Below are 19497 nucleotides of genomic sequence, written 5' to 3' on the forward strand. Positions count from 1 at the left end.
TTCCATTGCTGAAAAGTTTTCTTTTTATTTACATGGGGTGGTTTTGGCCAAACACGCCGGGTTACCGTGCCGGCACCACAGGGACCGACGGTCATCAGAAACGCTATTATATTTCTGTCTATACAGCAAGATGCTCGCTCATCCGTGCAATTCGAGTAACTGGGTAATGACGATAATAATCGAACAATTTCATAAAAAAGAAAAAAATCAAGGTCGGGAGCTGAAGTATCGATGTTACAGCATCTGTAGATTGAAACATTACAACAATGACCTTCGATGATGGCAAAAGTAGCAGACTACTTGTTACGATTGTCAACAACGTTAGCCATTAAAACGAACCGTTTTCTGTACGTAATTCATAATGACACTACAAACATGCTGTCTAATGAATTGACAGTAAGACATAATACAGAATTACAATGCTGAAGTTGATTGTAAATTAAGATGAAACATTAATTTTAAAGAGTTTTTGTGCAGATGCTCTTCAGTGGAGTTGGAGAGTTACCGAACCAACATTCCTTAATTCAGTCTTAAAATTCCAACATATTACCCGCAAGCTGGTAGGCTGTTGAATTGACATTGGACTTTCTATGCGACTCCTTTCTGTACTAATGTTAACACATTGAAGTCTTTGCAGAATTGTTTTTGGTCGTAGTCTGAGACACACACACACACACACACACACACACACACGTTGTATTTATATGTAGCTTGTTATGACGTTTTCCAATGTCTTCATTTAATTTCGATTGCAAGGAGCGTTAATGTCTTGAGTCGAAAATTGTCTGCCGTCTGTGCTGAGATCGAAATGATCGATGATTTGTGAACATAGTACATCCTTTACAGGAATAACTCTTGAAATAGACAGTGGGAGCTTTCCCGTGAAAGTTGAGGTTGCCGTTAGCTCTTTGCAAATATGTACTAGAATTTGATCCACATAATGTGCACTCAAAGCTGCTAAATAAATAAATATATTTGCTACATCGTTACTCTGTAATTCTTTTACTGAGGTAGACATTATAGTGTATGCTATTGATATGAATCGAGTTACACAAGAACGATTTTTTAGCACTGGCAAAATACTGTTCGAATTAATTTGACTATTTTTATTACGAAAATAGTCGTACAATAGGAAAAAGTAGGCATTTGTTGACAATCTAATTCCGTTGCGTAACAGCTTCAGCCGAAACCTTCGTTTGAATAGCCATATGTCCAAAAAAATTATTGCAGTGATGGACTTCATGAAACCGTCTGCATCTTATGCATATTTTTTCTTTATTGCCCATCAGAGGAATGGAAGGCTGTGACAAAATGAATACAACAAACAAAATACAAAGTATAGCAAACATTTTCATGAAACGACGGTCTGTCCACACTAATCTACCCTGCATAGCTCGCCGTCTCAGCAAAATTACTCCTACATCCACCCGAAACTGCTTGCTGTATTCAAACCTTGGCCTCCCTCTGTAGTTTTTAACCCCCATACTTCGCTCCATTGCAAAATTTACGAATCTTTTGTGTCAGTATGTGCCCCATCAACCGATCCCTTCTTTTGCTACAAATTTATTTTCTAGCTGATTCGATTCAGTATGTCCTCATATGTTATCTGATCTACCGACCTATTCTTCAGTATTCTGCTGCAACCCACATTAACAAATCCTTCCTTTCTCTTCATGTCTGTTCTGTTTAATTTCAGACGAATATTTTCAGAAGAGACTTCCTAGCACTTTTTTATGTTTATGTTTGATAAAGTGTCTACCTTTCCAGGAAACTTTTCTGAAAATGCTAGTCTGAATTTTATACCCTCATTACTTTTGTCTTCGTAAGTTATTTTGTTGCTAAGTAGCAAAAATCGTCTACTTTAATGTCTCACTTGCAACGCTAGTTCCCCCCAGTATAGACCCAGATTTAATTCGACGAAGCTCCATTCCCCTCCATTTGTTTCCTGAGCTTCCTGTTCATCTTACAAAATCTTTTAAGGACAGATTCTATTCAGTCATCGAAGTAGTTCGCCGTGTGTGACACTGAAATTATGTTACCGGCGAACCTCAAAAAGATTTTATTTCTAAGTGGATTTTAATTCCTTTTGCTTTAGCTAAAGGGGAACACGTTTTTGCTCTTCAGTCTGAGGAAAGACTAGCAGACGAATGACGCTCCTAAACAAGTTGCGTGTAACACCTTCGCCACTCTTCCAGCAACAAAATGATTATCACACCGAGATATTTTATTAAAATGCCAGTAATGCACATGTAAACGTTTCCACTGCATAAAGGAAACAAATATACTCGCACCCTTGATAACAAGAAACCAGCAAGTGGAAAGAACAGAAATGCACATTCACGGTGAAACAAAAGACGTTCGAAAATTCGTAAGTTGGCAACACGTGGATACACTGTGCACACAAGATACAGATGTAAATGTCGTGTGCTACAATAATTTTGATAAAATGTAAAAAGAAAAACATAAAAAGAGGACCAGAGAACTGCTACCAGCCGTGTGAAAATAGGACTGACGGATGGGTGGACAAGGACGAATAGCAGGACGTGAGTCGCGCGAGTAAGCGCAAAATAACCACGTGCGTGCCCGACAACTGCTGCTATTGCAGTAATATAAAATTAACCGTTTCAAATATCGCCGAACAACATAGCTTGCGACAGTAAGATAAAAGTTACGTCGCTATATGGAAACCTTTTACATAGCTTCATCAATTTTTATGAATAAGCAGAGTACAGAAAGTATATTTATTCATTAGTTCACAGTCGTGTATTACTAACGTTAACTTTCATCAAATGCTTATTTGCATTTTTTTTTAGGTTTATCACAGCCTTCATTTCGGTACTTAACTGTAGGTAAATGTAATGTTACCGTTACTTTCACGATACTCATTTGCATGTTCATGAATCATAATTTTAATCTCTTGTTATGTGGAACGTTTTAGGTAATTTTCAATCGAAGTACGTCAACATGCTGACTGTTACATGACTGTCTTTTAAATTAATCTGAAACCAACCTGTAATTTTTTTTTGTAACAGATGGTAGTTTACACATTAAATTGCCACAGTTTATCTAAATTCCATGAACATTGTTTGCAAACATTTTGAGGAAACTCTACTTGATGGAATACAGAAGTTCATTACAAGGAAAATGTTTTCTGCTAGTGCCAGACCTCTTCAAAAAAACTTGGTATTGCAAGAACTGCTTCAGCTACACACATTCGTTAAGTGTGGATTTTCATGAAAAACACGCACTATTTAAAAGACGCACAAATCCACAATGTTGAAGATATGTCACTGAAATTTTGTACAATATTTTACATGAAATTAATACATTTACTGTTAAGTTCCTTGGACTATATATGTGTGCAACGTTTTTTATTGAATTTAAAAATTTTGTTTTCAAAAAATAATATATATACCTTTTTCTCAGAAACAATTCAAGAGATTTCTCCATAATTTTCTGTTTAATTTCTTTGCATGTATGAAGCTTGCCTCGTGAGGTTTTTGAATATATCAAATAGAATTTTTAGTTATAGCCTAATATTGTAAGTATAATACAAAATTCATGCACAATTCCAAGCACTTTGCCCCATACCTCAGCTTGTACTCAGAATTTCAAAATTTACTCTTGAGACAACATTTATTGGATTTACAGAAATAACTAGGCCTGCACAAAATTTAAAGTTCAACCTCACATTTTTTTCATATGTCTTTCCTTTAGTAGAGCCAGATTTGTACTCAGGGTCCTCTCTCAATCCAAGGCTTCTCTTCTGGTTTCTTGTTTCTTGCCTTCTTTTCTTTATCGGGTCTTCAACTGACTTTTCAGCTGCAGAGAGGTGCAGTAAATCTATTTTTCTCAAGGTACTTTCAGTAAAATTTCCTGTCTTAAAGCCCATTCTCTCTAATTCTTTCGTTCTCCCTATGTTACTATCATTAAATACAAGAACTGCATCATAAAAGTTGCAACTCTTTACAACTGAAGCAGACGAAAATGTGGTTTTAGGGCATTGTTTCCATATGAGTGAATTCAGAGACTTATTTGGATTGTGTGTTTTGCCATGAAGTTCAGGATCAGTCAGAAACCTGTAAGTGGACTTGACAGCATCCAGGATAAAATTTTGAAGTCTCTCCTTGTGAATTTAGGGGTTCTCCCTCCAGAGCCTGTACATATTTACACCAGCTGATGCGGCACAGGTGCCAAATGCCGATTTCTTGCTGTTTCTCATGTCTTTCATTTACTCGCTTCTGCAAACTCAGTTTATACAGTTTTCTATACACCCTTTGCGACTGTGGCATTATTTAATGGTGAAAGAATTGAACACTTGCATAAATCTTTGTCAGTAGCACAAGGAAAAAGATGAATTGCTTCTTCATGCACAAAGCAGCTGGTTTGTCATTGTTTTTAAGATGTGGAACAGACTTACAGATGATCGATAAAACTAAAGAGTATGTACCACAGCCTTCTAGATGTATCACATGCAAGTTTGCTTGAAAGTAATTGACAGAATCATTGTTCACTGAGCTAGTGTTGATGTGTTCTTACAAAAAACTGGGTGTGGCAAGAAGGTCACATCACAATTTAATTATTTTTCAGGCACTTCTGATATGATTTCATTATTCAAACTTTGTGAACCTAAGGAGAGAAAAAAAAAATGAAAATTGACCTTTTGATCAATTTCATGAATGTCCTCACTTCATACCCTTCGTCATTAATTATTTTTCTTTTCTTAAAAAAATACTGAAAATCGTGAATGTAATACTGGGATCAAGCACACCCTCTATAAAAACGTCAGGTTCAACATTGATACAGAAAGGAGTCAAATACATGGGTGCACATGTATTCTACAACCGACAAAAGAGCATCTTAAGTCATTTAGGTGATGAGGTGGACTGAAGACCATCCTGATGCACAACTCCTGTTCTTTCACAGAAGCATTTAAATTCAGAATTTTTGATTATTTGTGAAATAAACATAAGCACTGTAAGACAATGACAATAACATTCCATGTAATTCATTCATTACATTGCAGTTAAATAAAATGTCCATTTGACTTCACTTGACATCTCAGTCAGAGTAAGCTGTGATACTCTATTGTCTCCATTCCATTAATGGTCAATCCTGAAACAGTTGATAGTAATGGGAGGTAATATCAATGACAATGAACATTTAAATTTTGCATGGCGGTGTGCTCGTATAGCCCAGAGATCGAGACAAGACGACTTAACAAAAAGATGGAAATCGGGGCTTACAACCTGATACAAATTATCATTGATTACGGTATATTCATAAGCTTAAGGACTTGATGGTCAGCAAGATGAAATAAATCTTTTCTACTGCAGGCTCTTTGCTTTCCACGTTTTGGGAGAAGGTAGTATGGGACAAAACTAGAAGAAATTGTCTAGCAACTATTGCCTCTAAAAGGCTTATCTTAGGAGCTACGAGCACTTCTTCAGTAAAAGAGATGTGTTCCACAGTGTGGATAGCTCTATGTGTGCGTTTTGGAGCCGACGTTTACTCGAGTAATCGTGTGCCCTGTCTCTGAGTACTGACTTCGTCCTGGGACACCCTGCATAAAAGGAAGAAACAGCACAGTATTTTGAAAATAGTTTGGACATGTAGTTGTTTCTGAAGACAACTGAAACAGGGCTCACGGATCCACATGTTAGGAAGCAAATATTATGTCTCGAGCTGTTCAATGTTTCCAAACAGTTACTTTGTCTAGAAAGAGGAGGGTAGAGACGATCTGATAATACACCACCATTAAAACACTCGGTCAGGAAGCAAAGGCAGGAAAGGATATGTATGCTACCTTATGGAAATGGAATGAAAGTATTGTAAAGTTGTTTTACTAAATTTTTCAACCTTGAGTGACAAAAATGATACCGTTACTGGTTGTGACTTGTTAGTAAACCGGTGATAAGAAATAAAAGTTTTGAGGTTTGCTGATTCTGTTAGAGGCAGCAAAGGACTGGGAAGAGCAAAATTGTAGTGAGAGGGAGGAGTGTTTCTGAAGGAGAGAAATTTGTTAATATCGAATATAGATTTGAGTGTAAGGAAGTCTTCTCTGAAAGTATTTGTCCGGAATGTAGTAATGTATAGAAGTGAAACATGGATGACAAACAATGTAGATGAGAAGAAAATAGAAGCTTTTGAAATGTGGTGATACAGAAGAAAGAGTTTGTTCATAAATAACTTTCTGCTAACAGTCACAGTTTTCTTTTATTTATGTTTTACACAACGCATTTTGGGAAACGATTCCCATTTCGAGTGTGTGTTTCTTTGTACTGAGACATTTGTTTCGTAATGTATTTGATGTGTGACATTCTGCTTTGTTGTATTGACTTTACTGGGGAAAAGGCAAAGCAAGTTTGTGAAAGACTGTGCTGGAGTGCAATTTATTCTTTGTGTGTTTTACAGTCCCGGTTAATGTATTTCAATAAAACAGATAGCCCCCCTGACTAATTTCCGACCACTGTATCTAATGGTAACAAAAAATTCTAATTTGGTTTGTAAGTGGAAACAAACACGTATTTAGTTGACACTGGGAATTGCATAAAACATGTGATGAACAGTATTTGTGTGGGATAACTCTAGGTATGCCTTACAAAACTGAAACTGAAAGCATCTGCTGTTGTCAAATAGATAAGATTTCAGTTTGTGTTTGGCATTAATTATAATTGTCTGTTAGATGCTTCACATCATTTGTAAATGGGATGGAGAGTTTTTATGGCTGAGTACAGTACCATTTTCTCTGCACATTGAGGCTGGGTGATATGTAGTACAGAGCATTTCTCCTCCTATTATATTATTTACGAATGTTAGTGCATTCAGATTTACAGTGACCACTGCTCCTTGCCATGTGTCGAACAGTAATTTTCAGTCCTTGAATCTAGATATTCAAATAATTTGCAGGATGGCCCATAAGGTGTGTTTATAATTTTCTTTTAAATACCCAGTTCATTGCTATCTGTTTCAATGGAGCTTGTTGTATATTTTCCTAACACAATACATAACTCCTTTCTGAAAGCTGGTCAAGGAGGAAAAGTCTACATGAAATTATTTTTATGTCTTGCATTGTGATTCTGTAGATCACAGTTCATTTGAAAAGTCAGCAGCAAAAATCATTAACAGGTAAATATATTGGGAAGTCACTGTAAGAATTTGAAGAGCCGTAAAAAGGCTTCTGTGAGGTGTACAGTTACCTACTCGACATAGTATTCTTACTGCTTACTTCTGATAACTATGTAAGAACACAGAGATTGACAATATTTGTGTTATTTTTTAAAATTTTTTTGTTAAGTTCCACTTGAAATGTTGAATGATGCTACTGGGGCCATATTAGAATTTGTTAAAAGATTATAAACTGCACTGATTCCATAAATTGTTATTGATAACTGGCTTCAAATGTAATTGACAGTACTTATAATAAGCAGAATCACAAAACTGAGTGGTGTTATCCATTGAAGATAACACAGATGCTGCATATATCTAAACAGATAACCCAGTTCATAGTTCTAATTGCAGGTTGCCTATCTGATGGCTTCCAGAAGGAACAAAAATTTGATTTTCACATTTTATACTGTTATTGACCAAATTTAAAAATGTAATATGCATAATCTACTCATTAAGCGGTGTAACCTTATGTTAAGAGTTTTAATGTAATGACTTATATTTCAGTTAGAAACTGTGATACATCTTTGAGGTAGCATAACTTGCGGTGCCCAAATTACCCAATTATGTTCGACGATTATTTGAAAATGAGAGCACTTAATGACTTCCAATGAACATTGCATCGAATTTCAAACTTTTTCAAAACCATTTCTTGCTGGCATCCCCCTAAAAAATACTGAGGGGAAACAATCTTATCGCTTACTACATTTTCACTGTTCGTGCAGTAAAGCTGCAGTTAAGTGTCGGGTATGACGTCGGAATTTATTACTTCTTTACTACTATCTCTGTTTGCAACACTGTTTGCGGACTTTATCCACTTATATGACGGAATGTGCCAGCAAAATTGTATAATTGTATGATAAACAGTTCTACAGGGAGTAGGTGTCATAAACATTGATGTGCATGAAAAACTATATTTTACTTAAGACTGAGCACAAATTACCGAGATGATTTTCATCTATTGTTTCATATTGAGAGCACTTAGTAGTGACTTACAACAAACTTTAAGCATAATTTTAAACATTTTTGGAATCTTTTTGTTACTTACATTGATGAGACAGAATATTATGATCACCCGCCTAATGTCCCACCTTTGGCCCGGTCGGTGATGTGTCGTGACGTGGAAGCAACGAGCCCTGGGTAAGCCGCTGCACCTACAACTGACACAATTCCCATAAATTCCAGGGAGAAGGGTGATGAGTTCTGACGCCACATTCGGGCACATCCCAGGTGTGTTCGATGCGTTTCTGATCTGGCGGGTTGGGGAGTCAGCATGCCAATTGGAATTCGGCACTGTGTTTCTCGAACCACTCTGTCACACTCCTGCCCTGTGACACAGTGCATTATCTTGTTGGAAAATTGCCACGGCTGTCGGGAAACGTGATCGTCATGAAGGCGTGTGCATAGTCTGCTACCAGTATACGATACTCCTTGGGCATCGTGGTGGCTTGCAGGAGCTCTGCTGGACCTGTGGATGCCCACTTGAATGTTTCCCATAGCATTATGGAGCTGCCATCAGCTTGTCTCTGCCCCACAGTACAGGTGTTGAACAGCTGTTCCCCTGGAGATGATGTGGGATTCACACCCTATCATTGGCACGATGATGAAGGAGGTATCGGCATGCATCATACCGTGCAATGCTCTGCCACTGCTCTAACATCCAGTGTCAACGGTTACGTGCCAATTTCAGTCTTAGTTGCCAGTGTCGTGGTGTTAACATTGGCACGCCCACAGGTCAGCAGATGCGGTGGCTCGTCATTAGGACTGTTCAGTGCACAGTGTGTTCAAACACACTCGTACTCTACTCAGCATTAAAGTCTAATCTTAGTTCCACGACAGTTTGCTGCCTGTCCTGTGTTACCAGTCTACCCAGCCTAACACGTCCGATGTGTAATGAGGGGTGGCTGCCCAACCCCACAATGTCTGGATGCGGTTTCACCACAATTTCGCCAAGTGTCGAGGGCATTCACCGCAGCGTCCCTGAACACCCGACGAGTCGTGCTGAGCCTCTGGGCCGTCACAATCTGCCCTCGGCCAAACTCGTGTAGATTGCAAACCTTCCCTATTCTAGATGCGGACAGCACACTCACCGACATTACGTGCACCGTGCACGTGTCTGACTAGCAGTCGTCCTTTCCCTGGTGACGCTGCTGTCACCTGGATGGGATTAGGTCGGCGGTCATTATGTTCTGGCTGCTCGGAGCACGTGCTTAATGTCAAATATTTAACAAATTAACTCATTTGTAAAAGTAATCAGATATTTGAAGCTGTTTTATATGTGGTAGTTCAATTCTTAAAGAGTCACGGTAAAGATGTAAAACTAAAATGTTTCAGTAGTAAAATGACGACAGGTCAGGTAAAGCAAAACTGCATATTTCGCTCTCGTATGTTGCAGATATCTTCAGACAACCTTTTGCGGCCCCCGAAGGTGTCCCAAACTTGTCGTTCAGAGCGGCAGATTCTCTCCGTGGGGCCCATTGCTTGGACAACGACTTATCACAAAGTAAGCGTCCAGTACCACTTTTTCTTCAGTACAACAGCTCTTTGTTGAATTATTCCATATTTGCCCAGTCTCTATGTATGTCTGTCAGTGTTATCTGTATGTTACTTATTCAGCTAGTACATTGTAGCTCTTCTCTCTCTCTCTCTCTCTCTCTCTCTCTCTCTCTCTCTCTCTCTCTCTGTGTGTGTGTGTGTGTGTGTGTGTGTGTGTGTGTGTGTGTGTGTGTGTGTGTGTGTGTGTGTGTGTGAGAGAGAGAGAGAGAGAGAGAGAGAGAGCGCATTGCGATCTGAACTCAGGTACTCATTTCTGTCAGTATCTCCCTTGTCATTGAAAAGTGAGGGCATCAGGATGTGTTGTGATTTGTGAACAGATAGCTGAGTTGATTAGAACATTGTGTGTGTAAAGCAAGGTGCTATGTTTGAAACCTTCTCTATTGCATATTTTTAATTTTCTGGTATATTTCAAAATGGCAAAAATTTAGATGATCACTGAAATATTCAGTCTAGATAAATTATATTTTAATATATTTGTTACAATCTCCCTCCTTGATAAAATATGTTACTGGAATAATGACTATTCTACATTCTTTGTGCCATACGAAGTCTGTGGGCTGATCAGTAGTTTGGGGGGAAGTTGCAGTTAACAATGCACCATCTGGTGAGTTCGTAGTCAGTCATTACCACATGCATTTTCTCTCCACTTACTGGACATCATCTGTTACATTACTTTTTGTGTTCAACTGTGCATAAAAACATAAACTGGTAACTTGTATTAGAAATGCATCTAAACTAGTGAACTTGGGTTGTAAACTGTTGTAGATCGTCACATCCCATGAGGTATTTGTGTAAAGTCCAAAAAGTATCAGGAGCATTAGGGATTTAATAATGCAGCTTTTTTAATCATGGTAATATTAAGTGTACTAAGAGACATGACAAATATAATGCAATTAAATTTTATGCCCTTAGCTTTGGTCATTGTGCTGTACATTTCTATTGGACAAAGCCCTACCTGGTGGGAATATGTTGCAAAGATAATGTATAAGCAATAGCCCTTGACTTATACTAGACCACTGTGTTCTCCAGACTGTCAGTAACAGTTCATCTTCTGTGTGTCGTGACTTCAGTGTTAAGAGTTCAAGTAACAGTTGTTTTAGTTAACAGTGATTCGACGAGACTTGAATATTACTATAGCATAGCCAACTAATCTTGGCCGAAGTAAAGAGCCTATAAAATTCAGAGTGGCAATAGCCAAGAAAGCACTTCTGAAAGAGGATTTTGTTAAAATTTAATATATATTTAAGTGTTAAGAAGTCTCTTCCGAATATGGAAGTGGTGTTTTGCCAGTAATCAGTTCAGACAGTAAAGTAAGAGAAGCTACAAAAGAATGTTGAAAATGCAATGGGTAGATCACATACCAAATAAGGAGGCAGTGAATCACAGTCTGGAGAAAAGAAATTTATGGCACAACTTGACTAAAATAAGGGATCGGTCGATGGGACACATTCAGAAGCGTCAAGGCATTGTCAGTCTTGTAATGTAGAGAAGTTCGGTTGGGAGGGTGGGGAAAAAATTATATAGGGAGACAGAAGGATGAATACAGCAAGTAGGCCCAAGTGGATGTAGATAATAGTATTTATTTGAAGGTGAAGAACCTCTGATAGGATTGGGTATCATGGAGAGCTCCATGGAAGCACCTCCGGACAGAAGATGACCACACCAGTTGATATACAGAGAGCCTCCTCGGGTCATGAGCCTCGGTTAATAATGAACAGTAAGTATTGACAGCAGTGTCAACTGTGGCAAAGGATCGGAGAGACTAGAAATAAAAATCCCCAGTTGTCTTCGGCTGCCTTTCACCGAACCCCTCTTACCTTGTTATGTATGTTATATCACTCCTTTAACAATTGTTTTAACTCCCACTTCTATGTATCATTCTAACTTTGCTGAACATGCAGAGGAACTGTCTGGTCTCATATTGTTTTTCTTGAGAAACTTTTAAGGGGACCACACCCTGCCTATGTAACTCGTGTTAATTTAGGCAAGTATTTGACCAATTTCTGAAAAAACTATTTGATGCAGGATCTTAATATTTTTACTGTATGTTACATGATGGTAATAGACTGCACTAAAATCTACTTTATCCATTTTATAGTTTTTAAGAAATACTTTTTTAAACTTATTAACAAAAAATATTAAGTTTTTTCTGCAGTATATATATATATATATATATATATACCTAAAAACAAAGATGATGTGACTTACCAAATGAAAGTGCTGGCAGGTCGACAGACACACAAACGAACACAAACATACACACAAAATTCAAGCTTTCGCAACAAATTGTTGCCTCATCAGGAAAGAGGGAAGGAGAGGGAAAGACGAAAGGATGTGGGTTTTAAGGGAGAGGGTAAGGAGTCATTCCAGTCCCGGGAGCGGAAAGACTTACCTTAGGGGGAAAAAAGGACGGGTATTAATTTGAACCCAACAAATATATATATATATATATATATATATATATATATATATATATATATATATATATTTAAAAAGAAAGATGATGAGACTTACCAAACAAAAGCGCTGGCAGGTCGATAGACACACAAACAAACACAAACATACACACAAAATCTAGCTTTCGCAACCAACGGTTGCCTCGTCAGGAAAGAGGGAAGGAGAAGGAAAGACAAAAGGATATGTAAGTCTCATCATCTTTCTTTTTAAATATATTTTTCCCACGTGGAATGTTTCCCTCTATTTTATATATATATATATATACCTAAAAACAAAGATGATGTGACTTACCAAATGAAAGTGCTGGCAGGTCGACAGACACACAAACGAACACAAACATACACACAAAATTCAAGCTTTCGCAACAAACTGTTGCCTCATCAGGAAAGAGGGAAGGAGAGGGAAAGACGAAAGGATGTGGGTTTTAAGGGAGAGGGTAAGGAGTCATTCCAGTCCCGGGAGCGGAAAGACTTACCTTAGGGGGAAAAAAGAACGGGTATACACTCGCGCGCGCACACACACACACACATCCATCCACACATATACAGACACAAGCAGACATATTTAAAGACAAAGAGTTTGGGCAGAGATGTCAGTTGAGGCAGAAGTGCAGAGGCAAAGATGTTGATGAATGACAGGTGAGGTATGAGTGGCGGAAATTTGAAATTAGCGGAGATTGAGTCCTGGTGGATAACGGGAAGAGAGGATATATTGAAGAGCAAGTTCCCATCTCCGGAGTTCGGATAGGTTGGTGTTAGTAGGAAGTATCCAGATAACCCGGACGGTGTAACACTGCGCCAAGATGTGCTGGCCGTGCACCAAGGCATGTTTAGCCACAGGGTGATCCTCATTACCAACAAACACTGTCTGCCTGTGTCCATTCATGCGAATGGACAGTTTGTTGCTGGTCATTCCCACATAGAATGCATCACAGTGTAGGCAGGTCAGTTGGTAGATCACGTGGGTGCTTTCACACGTGGCTCTGCCTTTGATTGTGTACACCTTCCGGGTTACAGGACTGGAGTAGGTGGTGGTGGGAGGGTGCATGGGACAGGTTTTACACCGGGGGCGGTTACAAGGGTAGGAGCCAGAGGGTAGGGAAGGTGGTTTGGGGATTTCATAGGGATGAACAAAGAGGTTACGAAGGTTAGGTGGACGGCGGAAAGACACTCTTGGTGGAGTGGGGAGGATTTCATGAAGGATGGATCTCATTTCAGGGCAGGATTTGAGGAAGTCGTATCCCTGCTGGAGAGCCACATTCAGAATCTGATCCAGTCCCGGAAAGTATCCTGTCACAAGTGGGGCACTTTTGTGGTTCTTCTGTGAGAGGTTCTGGGTTTGAGAGGATGAGGAAGTGGCTCTGGTTATTTGCTTCTGTACCAGGTTGGGAGGGTAGTTGCGGGATGCGAAAGCTGTTGTCAGGTTGTTGGTGTAATGCTTCAGGGATTCCGGACTGGAGCAGATTCGTTTGCCACGAAGACCTAGGCTGTAGGGAAGGGACCGTTTGATGTGGAATGGGTGGCAGCTGTCGTAATGGAGGTACTGTTGCTTGTTGGTGGGTTTGATGTGGACGGACGTGTGAAGGTGGCCATTGGACAGGTGAAGGTCAACATCAAGGAAAGTGGCATGGGATTTGGAGTAGGACCAGGTGAATCTGATGGAACCAAAGGAGTTGAGGTTGGAGAGGAAATTCTGGAGTTCTTCTTCACTGTGAGTCCAGATCATGAAAATGTCATCAATAAATCTGTACCAAACTTTGGGTTGGCAGGCCTGGGTAACCAAGAAGGCTTCCTGTAAGCGACCCATGAATAGGTTGGCGTACGAGGGGGCCATCCTGGTACCCATGGCTGTTCCCTTTAATTGTTGGTATGTCTGGTTTTCAAAAGTGAAGAAGTTGTGGGTCAGGATGAAGCTGGCTAAGGTAATGAGGAAAGATGTTTTAGGTAGGGTGGCAGGTGATCGGCGTGAAAGGAAGTGCTCCATCGCAGCGAGGCCCTGGACGTGCGGGATGACACACAAACAAACACAAACATACATTTCCTTCGTGGAATGTTTCCTTCTATTGTAACCATATATATATATATATATATATATATATATATAAAAACAAAGATGATGTGACTTACCAAATGAAAGTGCTGGCAGGTCGACAGACACACAAACGAACACAAACATACACACAAAATTCAAGCTTTCGCAACAAACTGTTGCCTCATCAGGAAAGAGGGAAAGAGAGGGAAAGACGTCTTTCCCTCTCTTTCCCTCTTTCCTGATGAGGCAACAGTTTGTTGCGAAAGCTTGAATTTTGTGTGTATGTTTGTGTTCGTTTGTGTGTCTGTCGACCTGCCAGCACTTTCATTTGATAAGTCACATCATCTTTGTTTTTAGGTATATTTTTCCTTCGTGGAATGTTTCCTTCACACACAAATTACAAACTTTTGCAACCCACGGTTGCTTCATCAGGAAAGAGGGAAGGAGAGGGAAAGACGAAAGGATGTGGGTTTTAAGGGAGAGGGTAAGGAGTCATCCCAATCCTGGGAGCGGAAAGACTTACCTTAGGGGGAAAAAGGGACAGGTATACCGCCCCCCCCCCCCACACACACATATATATATATATATATATACCCATTCGCACATATACAGACACAGGCAGACATAATTTGAACCCAACTCCATCGCACATGCACCCTCCCACCACCACCTACTCCAGTCCTGTAACCCGGAAGGTGTACACGATCAAAGGCAGAGCCACGTGTGAAAGCACCCACGTGATTTACCAACTGACCTGCCTACACTGTGACGCATTCTATGTGGGAATGACCAGCAACAAACTGTCCATTCGTGTGAATGGACACAGGCAGACAGTGTTTGTCGGTAATGAGGATCACCCTGTGGCTAAACGTGCCTCGGTGCACGGCCAGCACGTCTCGGCACAGTGTTACACCGTTCAGGTTATCTGGATACTTCAGACTAACACCAACCTGTCAGAACTCTGGAGATGACTTGCCCTTCAGTATATTCTCTCTTCTCGTTACCCGCCAGGCCTCAATCTCCGCTAATTTCAAGTTGCCGCCGCTCGTACCTCACCTGTCATTCGACAACATCTTTGTCTCTGTACTTCCGCCTTGACTGACATCTCTGCCCAAACTCTTTGCCTCTTAACATGTCTGCTTGTGTCTGTATATGTGTGGATGGATATGTGTGTGTGTGCGAGTGTATACCCGTCTTTTTTTCCCCCTAAGGTAAGTCTTTCCGCTCCCGGGATTGGAATGACTCCTTACCCTCTCCCTTAAAACCCACATCCTTTCGTCTTTCCCTCTCCTTCCCTCTTTCCTGATGAAGCAACCATTGGCTGCGAAAGCTTGAATTTTGTGTGTATGTTTGTGTGTCTATCAACCTGCCAGCACTTTCGTTTGGTAAGCCACATCATCTTTGTTTTTAGATATAATTTTCCCACGTGGAATGTTTCCCTCTATTGTACATATAAAACAAAGATGATGTGACTTACCAAACGAAAGTGCTGGCATTTCGATAGACACACAAACATACATACAAAATTCAATACCTACTGTTGCATTCCAAGGATAGCCAACACACTCGGGAGTAAAAAAAAAAAAAAAAAAACTTTAATGTGCAATGTAGGGGATATAAAGATCTAAAATATATACAGAAAAGTGGATGACAGAAAAGTGAGCGTGGCACATAAACACTCGTGGTAGGAAAATGCTCTTTAAATGCTCAAAAAAAATGTTTTTCAGCAAAATCCTTTTCAGAGTACTTAAATAAAACCTTAATCTATCGAAATATGATGAAAATCGATTTTATTCGACCTGAACCATGGTGTGGTCCCCTTAAGGGCTCAGTACTCTCAGGGGTGGGTATTGGAAACCTGTGGTCCAGTCACTCTGTCCTGTACGGGTGTGTGTATGGGAAACGGTCGCTCTGCCTCAGGTGACTCGGACGACCTACTGCTGCGGCCACCGTTCCGGCCGGCACCACGGACAGCCCCTCCGGATGACGCGGACCAGGTGGTGCCGGCGAGTCCCCGGCCGGCGCGTGACGCCACAGTGCCGTTCTGCTATGGTGGGCGCCTTCCCGCCTCCATCTACTACGCGACGGGGACGCGTGTGACGAGGCCGCAGTGTGCTGCCGGCCTGGTGCTGCCCGATATCCTAAACGACGTGGCAGGAGCTTCCCCATCACCCCCGGCCCCAGACGCGGAATCTGAGTCGGAACCGGACGTTGAGACTGACGCTGAAGCTCCGGAGCTGGGCGTGGGGCGTGACGTCGTCACGGGCATTCTGTACGACATTGTGAGTGGAGGAGGCTGTCTTTGTCTTTAATCTTCTGAGAAATTGTCTGTCTTTCTCTTAAGTGACATTGTTTTTCACTTTTGACTATGTTTTTGTTGTGCTGTTCCAAACTCAGCGTGTGTGCCATTGTCAAACCTCCACAGTAATGTAATGCAATGTACTAAGAAAAGCATAATAGAAGAACCACAGTACGTGAAACAAATTTGCAGCTTGTTAACATTCACATACGTACATGACTTGATATAATATTACGGTTTAGCTAGAGATTAAAAATATCATCCTCTCGGGGCTGTGTCACCTGTGATCAGTCAGTGTAGCATGATGCGTAGATTTATTTAGGTTTATTTAGATTCAGGTTGAAGTAAGTCACTGTGTTCCTTTTTTTGTCAGAAATCACCTTACTGTGCACTGACAATCCACAGTCTGGATCATCCACAACTGATAGTTGGGAGAACGTGTAATGGCTACAGCTGTGTTTGCTTGTTGTTCTCTGCTTAGTGTGGCAATTGTGTGACTAGCAACGGCTGCAGACTGCTTTGGGGGGTGCTTCTGTTCTGTTTACCTCATTCTTGCCTCAGCCGTTCTATGCAGTTCTGTTTCCAGTAGTAGTTCTGTTTCCTGTAATACAGCTGCAGTACAGATACAACTCATCTGTCTGCAGTGGGAAGCTAGAGAGAGAGAGAGAGAGAGAGAGAGAGAGAGAGAGAGAGAGAGAAAGAGAGAGAGAGAGAAGGCCTGAGAGTAATGAAGTGAGCAGTATGCACCCCCATGGTTGGCCCCCCTGTACCCGATGGCAGGGGTATCTCAGTAGGGGTGCCACAGCAACACGGGGCCGAGTGTGCGCCTTCCTCCACAGATCCGCCTGCTGCTCGGAGGATCTACACACTTGCACAGGCTGGCGACAGAGCTGTGTGTGGCTGACAGACTGTCAAAGAAACTGTGAGAGACCTACTTTTGTTTGTAGTAGTTTGAGAAGTTTTAGGAAAGTAAGGGCTGTTTCATCATTACATAAAAATAAATCAATAGCAAATTGATTCTTAAAATTGTTTGACACAGCTGGCACGGAAGACAGTTTGTCAAAAAATACCGCATTGACTTGTCTAAAATTGTTGTTTTAATACTCTGCAGTTAGGTTTGACCTGATGGTCACTGTCTGGCAGAACTTGGGTACAGCACATACAAAAAGAGCATACAGTCTACTAAGGGAAAGTCTAAAATTATAGTTATGACACTGTCCTCCTTTTGTTGCCCACAGAGATAGAAGCAAACCAGGCAGCAAGCAACACCTCTGAATACGGTACTGACTGAGTGTGAATTCTAATTTTTATATCGATTTGTAACATAGCCTTTATAGTAGGGAGTGTCTGTAGTGCCACGAAAATCGACAGTAACTGAAAAATGACATCACATTTTCATTATTTAGTTTCCTAAGGATCCTGCGAGGTACAAAACAGTACTTCACAGGACAGTTTATTTATGATTCTTTTGTGATCTACAGACATTTACTGAATGTCATTTTCCTTGAATAATAAAAAATTGGTATTAAATACCAGAAGACCTGAAGTTTTGCAGAAAGACATTGTATATGTACCCAACAAAGCAGGGTTTTGTTCACTATATTTTCAGTCGAATCTGCGAATGCAATGTTTCTGTTATTTAACGTACCAAATTACCAACCACAACTATAGCTGAAGGGAAAACCACACAGATGTGATGATAAATTGTCTAAAGCTATAAAACTGTTTCACAACATACAATAAATAAATTCCACAATTGTTACTATATCCGAGCCAAAGACGGCAAGAATCTGCAACATTCGTTTTTAGAGCAAAAGTAATTACATTCACAAAATCATTCTTATATTAGAAAGTCTAATGAAATGTAAGAGTGGGCGTATCATTAGACTCGGGATGTGTCCTGTCGACTGACTTCTTCTTTTAATCGAGTCGAGTTACAAATTTATTTTTTCCTTCAAACTCGATTTGGTACGTCCTCGTCAGTTATCCGGTCTACGCTCCTAATCTGAGGCATTCTTCTGTAGCACCACGTGTCGAAGGCATTTCTTCTCTTTTTGTCGGAACTGTCGATGGTACAAGTTTTATTTCTTTTTCGAGGCTACACACCGTAAAAATATGTTCGGAAAAGAAATGCAAACACATCAGTTTATTCTCGGTATTAATAAATTTCTCATTTTCTACCTATTGCAAGTCTGAATTTTATATCGCCTCTGCTTAAGCCATTGTCAGTTATTTTGCTGCTCAGATAGCAGAACTGATAGACTGCTCTGTACGCAGAAATACGGCACAATTGCAGTGTTCCTAACAATTCCCCATTTCCTAAAGTCATTTATAGAGAACGAGGTTTCTGTCGGCATAACTTGTAACTGTACGTTTTTCTGAGCAGGTGAGACAGTCTACTGGTGGTCAGAGCTCGCACCAGTCACCGACAGAAGACGACACGGCAATGGAGGCGGAGGAACTCGCAGAGACAGAGGAGCAACCGACGGAACCGGAAGATAGGCGAACGGATCCGGAAGATCGGCCAGCGGAACCGGAAGAGCAGCCGACGGGACCGGAAGAGCGACCGTCAGAACCGGAGGAGGGGGGACAGGCAGAGGCAGAGGAGGGACCAGTGGAGGCAGAGGCAGCGGCAGTGGAGGGACCAGTGGAGGCGGAGGCAGAGGCTGAGGAGGGACCGGCGGAGGCAGAAATGGAGGACCCTGTGCCTCTCTCACCGTCATTGGCCACTGGTGCTGAGGGTGCAAGTGCAGTACCTGAGGAAGAGCCTGTCAGTGTAATCCCGTCCGAGAAGGAAGATCGGGAGCAAGAAACTAAGACTGAGACCGAGGAGGGAGCGGCACAGAATAATGCCGAGGAGGTTGTGCGAGGCGTGGCCGAGGAGGATTCCACAGGTATGCCAGACTGTTCAGTTTTAGTGGCTACCAGTAAGCTAGTATTATAAAGGCTTTTCTTAGTTATTAGTAAAATGCTCTCGTGAGGCACAG

General features: G+C 40.8%; 1 protein-coding gene across 1 annotated transcript in view; it reads left to right on the top strand.

Annotated features, from left to right (window-relative positions):
- LOC126108838 (uncharacterized) overlaps positions 1-19497 on the top strand; it is a 238034-nt gene that overhangs the window by 131157 nt on the left and 87380 nt on the right. Inside the window, exons 7-9 of the mRNA XM_049914201.1 lie at positions 9563-9670; positions 16132-16493; positions 18897-19404. Of these exons, the coding sequence (XP_049770158.1) occupies positions 9563-9670; positions 16132-16493; positions 18897-19404 (978 nt within the window). The remainder of the gene's footprint in view (positions 1-9562; positions 9671-16131; positions 16494-18896; positions 19405-19497) is intronic.

This window comes from Schistocerca cancellata, chromosome 11, assembly GCF_023864275.1.
Source record: "Schistocerca cancellata isolate TAMUIC-IGC-003103 chromosome 11, iqSchCanc2.1, whole genome shotgun sequence".
NCBI lineage: Eukaryota > Metazoa > Arthropoda > Insecta > Orthoptera > Acrididae > Schistocerca > Schistocerca cancellata.